General features: G+C 48.0%; 1 protein-coding gene across 2 annotated transcripts in view; it reads left to right on the plus strand.

Annotated features, from left to right (window-relative positions):
- Positions 1 to 5,990, plus strand: part of PECAM1 (platelet and endothelial cell adhesion molecule 1) — a 51,390-nt gene extending 45,400 nt beyond the window's left edge. For both annotated transcript variants that reach the window (XM_006912303.3, XM_006912304.3), the window contains one exon: positions 4,979 to 5,990. In XM_006912303.3, coding sequence (XP_006912365.1) covers positions 4,979 to 5,008 — 30 coding nt within the window. In that variant the 3' untranslated portion in view covers positions 5,009 to 5,990. The remainder of the gene's footprint in view (positions 1 to 4,978) is intronic.
- Positions 5,991 to 6,411: the final 421 nt, after the last annotated feature.

The raw sequence follows: 6,411 nt of genomic DNA on the forward strand, positions 1-6,411 counted from the left end.
TGGCCTTGTGTTTTAGACCAGGAGCCCTGGACCCCTCGGACTAGCCTGGGCCGGCAGAAGTTTAATCATCAGACTCGGCAGGTTTTGGGGGCCAGTTGTGATTTGAGATATTCTCTCCCATTGTTTCCATCATTACATCTCAGCCCATATATGAAGGGAGACCCTGGAAGTTCCCCCAGAGAATTGGGAATCTAGGGTCTGTAGCTCCAAACAAGCAAAATACACATTTCCTCCTAGTCCAGGATTCAGGCTTGAGAAGTAAAGCAGATTGGGGGCACGGGGGTACACTCGGAGGAGTGGGGCATCTGACAGCTCATTTCAGCTCTTAGAGCTTATGCCAGTCACCGCTATACACCAGGCTCCTCTGCCGCAGGAGACACTGCAGGTCCTTGACCCAATGAGGAACTCAGATGAGCTACCACTGACGAGAAAGTAACAGCTCCACTAAGGACTATGGAAACAGAAGTGGTGCTTTGTTCTGCGTGATTGACAGTCCCGTCACCAAAGGGAGGCGTCATTTAGTTGGGCCATAAAGAATGAGTCGGATTACAGCAGGGTCCAGGTGGAAAGAGCAGCAGGAGCAAAAGCATGGGGGGTGAAGCGATCTCAAGTAGCTCAGAATGGGGGGAGAAGACAGGGGAAAGGTAAAATAGGGCTTGCATTGAAAAGGACTGAACCTCTCATTAGGAAGTTCCATTCTGTGGGAAACAGGATTTAGGAAGCTTCTACTTGGCATGTGGCAATGTTTAAAAGAAACGTCGAAGTCCAAGTTCAAATTTTGCAAAGACCCATTCCCACCCCTCGCCCCCCGTCTTCCTACTCCCAACTTGTTTATGAGCCACCCAGCAGTGCAGGAGTTAACTAACCGGGCAACTGGCATCTTAAGAGATGAGGAATTTGCCTCACAAACTGCTTCTTTGGGGTCTGGGAAGAACTTCCAGCAAAATTGCTGGTAGCCCTTCCAGTGGGGCCTCTGGCTTCCTTTGTTTTGCTTGAGTCTCAATTCTTATAAAACAGAGAACTCATTATGCCTTTGACGGACAGGAAGCCGTTGACATTCTTTTTGTGGAGAAAATCAATTTGAGGAAAAGAGGAATGAAATGCATGTCTTCATCTAGCTTAAACCCACCCAGACTTCTGAAATCAGAGACTGTTGCATTGGAAGGGTAAGGAGCCCAATTTATAGGAGAAAGCTGTGGCTTGAACTGACAGAACAGCCTGCCCAGGGTCACCCAGCTAGTTAACAGCAGATCTAGGACTAGAATCTAGGTCTCCAGACTCCCTCCAAAAAGTGATGTCACTGCCCCGGCCAGCATGTCCTCCAGAGAGTGGAAAGTGAGACCGTTGTTCCACGGGCAGCGTGGGACCCAGATAAAGAGATGTTCTCTGCCTCGGTAAACATGGCTGTGTCCACCCAAGGCAGGTCTGCTGCATTTGCAGGACCAACTTATTTACTTTGTCTTCAGTCCAAATGGTCTCTCTGGACAAAGGCTCCGAGCTCCCAGACAGACAGAACTTTCCCTTTCCTCTGACGCTGGCCCGTGGGCCCAGAAGTGTACTCCCAGGATGCTCCTGAGAGCCCACCCACTCTGGTCCTGCTCTCCAAAATGCTAAAGACTTTTGGCGGGAGCCCAGCAGTTCCCAGCCGTTGGGAAGGAATTTTGAATCTTTAAGCAAATGCGTTTTGTTTATGAAAGCAACAGGTATGGTTTCCCTAATAATCAGCTGGTGAGGGTCAGGAGAAAATTAATTGAATTGCCCACCGCAGGGAAATGGGAGGGGATTTCCTTCCTGGAATCAAACCTGGCGATCGTTTCCAGTTGTTTAATGGCTGTTGCTTCTGAAAACATATTGGAGGAAATATCTTAACAATGAGATAGCCACTTAGCCAAATACTAATTTAGTATTGTTTGACTTGCTTCAATGGCACATTCTGACTTCATTTTCCTCTGCCATTTTCGCCTTGTTTATAAATTGTGTTTGTGGCTGAGGCAGACAGATAACGTGAAAGAGAACAGCCCGTACTTAAATGAAAGGGGTGAATCTGGACCTGCGCAATTCTCTTGGAGAGAACTTTGCCTTCTTACTGAAAAAAAAAAGGCAACTCCTATTTACAGCTCACCTCCTTACCCCCTGGGAGCCAGCAGGCAGCTAAGCTGCAGTGGGAGCTGATGGAGAGACAGAAGTGTGAGTTCCACTTCTCCAGCCATCTCTTGGGTCACCTGAGCGGAATGCAGCAGTTGCTTACCTGAGGCACAGAATTCAACCAAAGCCAAGCTTTGACTAGGAATCAGAAACCCACATTAAAACTTGATTTTCCCTGATTAGTCGTTTATTAGCCATGTCGCTTTGGGAGGATTTTGTAAGCTCTCTGGGCCTCAGTTTCCTCGTATGTAAATTAGAGGTTTTAAAACACCCTCAGCCGGTTGCTTCAAGAGTTAAATGAGCACCTAGCACAGAACTGGTTTATTGGAAAAGCTCCTGAGGGGCACATTCTAGGCTGGAAGTGGAGATCCCAGGGTATTAGAAGCAAAAATGACCTTTGAGAGCATCCACACTGTGCCCTGGCCAGAAAGTGGGGTGATTTCTCACCCGTACTTGGGTGGCTGACTGCTGGCCTCTGATGTAAGCATAGGCCAGCACGGGCCTTGGATGTGAGCGTGTTAACCTTTACTTCTGTCGACGTAAGAAACATCCAAACCTGTAGGGAATTTTAATGAGTTTTTTTTGAGCCAAACTGACGACAATTGCCAGGAAGCAAAATCTCAACGGATTGTGAAAATGCTTTGGGGAATGGCAGTTTTGTGATTTATTTTATACATTAGAATCAAAGGAGGAGACATAAGGAGGGTTCCAGGGAATCCTTGGTGGTGGATGAAGGAGGTGGGGGAAAGCAAAGCGGGGAAATCTCTGGGATGGGATAAAAGTAAAATGGAGGGACACATACTTCTTTTACATTGATGGGTACAGGATAGTTAATAATTAACATTTATAATACATAGAAATGATATTGGGGGGAACAAGATAACAATGAGTTCTGTGGTCTTGGGCTCTGGTGCGGTGGGTTGTGCCCTGAGGGGTCTAGAAAAAGAAATTACTCTGGCATTCTCAGGGCATGTTATCTTAGATGCTCAAAGACAATCGACAGGCTCACTTAAGGTCAAGATTGACCTTTGTCGAGGAAGCTACAGGCCCAGGACGTGACTACCCGCCATGACCTGCTTTTAGCTAGGAGTTTTTATGTTCAGATTGTCCTATGTGTTTATTTTCGGTCTCTGAGTTTGTAGGGCCCACCATGCTGGCCTCCCCTGGGCTTGTCAGGTTTAGTATGTGGCCTCTTTTCAATCCACACTTTAAAATTTCCAAGGCACAGTTGTCTGTGGCCCAGCCCTTCCTGTGTGTGGGGCGGGTCCTGTAGCAGCTCCCCAAGTGCTCACTTTCCTCAGAGCAGAGCAAAGGTGTCTGGGGAGGGACTTGGTCCGGGGCCCACAGAAAGGCTGGACACTAAGGTGACCCCTCCGGCAGAGCAGAGGAAATGGGGCGAGGGCAGCTGCCAGGCTGGCGGGCCTCCAGCCCCCTGGGGCTAGCGCAGCTCCCTTGGCCTGCTTGCCAAGGAGGAGGCAGAGCCTTGCGCTTCTGGCTGGAGCCCAAAGACCCGCATCTTGTTCCCAGAGTCTCCTCAGACCTAACAGGGTCAGAACGAAGCAAGGACTCTATCTCAGCCCCACCGTCAGGGAGCCGACCAGCACGACCATGGGGTTCCCAAGATGCCGGCTAGCCCCCACAGCTTCTCCTCTCCTGCCTGCTTGAGTTCTGCCTGTGTTCATAGAGAGTCCAGGGTCGTGGACAGAAGCTGCTTGCTCTTCAGGGCTCACCATCGCCCGGGGCCCCTCTACTCCTGTATTTCCCAGCATGCTCCACTCCTGCCCCCTTGCTCCATCTGTTTGTCAAAATCCTTTCCACCTTGAAGGCTGCCCAGCTAGGGTCCTCGCACTGCCTCGAATATCCTCTATGGTTTATGAGGACCTCTTTCACTTTCTACTTCACGGTAGCATCGTTTGCCCATAATTGCCAGGATATAAACGGGGGCAGAGGCTTTGCATCCTCAGCATAGAGAACAGTGCCAGGGTCCGATGTGGGCTCTGTCACTGACAGGTGGGCAGGTAACATAAATACCGTATGAAGCAGTTAGAGAACACTACAAGATGGCATGTGGAAACTTTTTTGTTTTGAAACTTTTTTTAATGTCACAAAACACAACACGAAATTTACCATTTTAATCGTTTTTAAGTATACAGTTCAGTGACATTAAGTCCAGTCGCAGCCCACCCACCGAGCGTCTTCATCATTCCAAACCAAATTCTGGTTAACACTAACTCCCCCTTTCCGCTGACCCCCGCCCTGGCAACCACTGTTCTACTTTCTGTCTCTATAAATTTGGATATTCTGGGAACCTCACGTAGGTAGAATCATACAATGTCTGTTCCTATCAGCATTCCATTTCTTTTAAAGGCAGAATCGTATCATTTTAAAACATTTAAGTTTGGTCATTTGAGTTCAGTCCTTCATTTTTGAAATAAAAGCACATTAGAGAAAGTCCATTTCCTATTAGAGGCAGAGTGGGAGCAGGAAGCCAGTTCTCTCCTAACTTTACTTATCCTCCTCTGCCGGTAAGTGTCACACCCATGGGACGTAGTGCCGGGCACACAGTGGGTGCTTGAGGAAGTTGGCTGATAGTCTGATGTGCAACACATATGTGGGAAGTAGACGCTGCAGGCCCTACAGAGCAGGCCCGGAGTGAGGGAGAAATGAGTGTGGGCAGGAGTTGCCCCCACAGGGTACCAGCAGATGATAGCACTGCTGTGGAGTCCGTTTGAGAAGTGCTTGTCTGCAATTCTGCACGTCCTTCCACCAGGCTAGTCTTCAGTCCTGAAGGGTGTGACCATACCATGCCTTGTCTCGTCTCTTGTCACTCCAGAGAACGGAAGGCTCCCTTGATGGAACTTAGAACTGCGAGAGCGGACCCTGCTCCACGGAGGGACATCTACATTCCAAGAAGAGCAGATGATTCTCGATTCCCAGAGCTCTGTGCACTTATTTCTGAACCTGCCTTGCTCCCACTGAACGTAGCCGTTCCTCAGACCAAGTCACCAGTTCTTAAAGACGTCTCACTGCATTTACGCTGGGTGTAAAGAGATCCAGAGGGGCTGGCTAATCTCCCACACAGCCCACCTCCCACCGAGTGGGAGCATCCTTGTGAGTGGAGAGCAGCAGAAGGAGGTTCAGAGTCAGCAGGCCACTGGAATATTTTGAAACTTGAATATTTTGTCTTGTAAAGAGACCAAGAACTTTTCCAAGTACCTTCATACGCAGAAGCCTGTTTTTTTTTTTTGTTTTTGTTTCTATTTTGCAGTCAACCACACTAGCAAATGGCCTGGCTTAGGGGCGAGTTTTTCTCTTTGTCTTTGGTCCGTCAAAGGCCTGTGGTTCTGCATATTCCTTGTTCTTTGGAAGTGCACAGCACTGACCAGACAGCTGCACTCTGTCCCCTTTATGACCTTGCCCACCACAGATGGGAAAACAAAGCTGCTTGGGAGCGACCCTATTGAAATGTCAACTTGAAGACAAGGTTCATTCCGGGCAATGCACAAAATAGAAAATGAAGTTAAACAAGGCACAGATGTTCTTGAGCTGTTTTTTTATACTCTTTCTTTTCCTCTACCATGCTGAAGGCTGAAAGTCAGGAAGATAGTTGCCTCCAGCAAATATTATTTTTAATAGAAAAATGAATGCATATTTTTCTCACTAATTTTTTTTTTTTATTTATTCCTTGCTAAAGAAATAGTCTCCTGAGGTCTTAAGATGTTTCCGATGGTGTCTTTAGTGAGTGGACGAGGGGCTTTGGCCATTTTGCAATGGAATTTCACTAATGGGCACACCTAACCGAGACTGCTCCCTCCAGCCACTTCAGTGACAAAGCTGCAGGGACCCTGAGGGGTGTTGTATTAAATAAATTTGATCTTTACTCTTCACAGACCTGTGAAATGTCATCTTCTGAGAGGCCACATGCATATAGGATATCTGTCATGCTCAAGGACTCCTCGGGCCTGGAGAAGTCATAGAACCAAGCAGGTCTCATCAGCAGGCTGAGTCACACACAGGCCAAAGACCTCTGTGCCCTTCATCGAAGTCAGGGCCAAAGGTAGCCTGAGTCTCAAACACTGACTCATTAATGTCCTTGGCTGGTGTTTGCTTCCCAGCTGAAGACTCCTAGGCTGTCCCTGGCAGATAATGTTGCCAGATTGAATGGAAAACAATACCCCGCCCCCCCAAACCCAGGATGACCAGATAATTTGAATTTCAGATAAATGAATAATTGAGTATAAGTATGTCCCATGTAATGTTTCGTAC

The sequence above is a fragment of the Pteropus alecto genome, unplaced genomic scaffold (assembly GCF_000325575.1).
Source record: "Pteropus alecto unplaced genomic scaffold, ASM32557v1 scaffold134, whole genome shotgun sequence".
Classification (NCBI taxonomy): domain Eukaryota; kingdom Metazoa; phylum Chordata; class Mammalia; order Chiroptera; family Pteropodidae; genus Pteropus; species Pteropus alecto.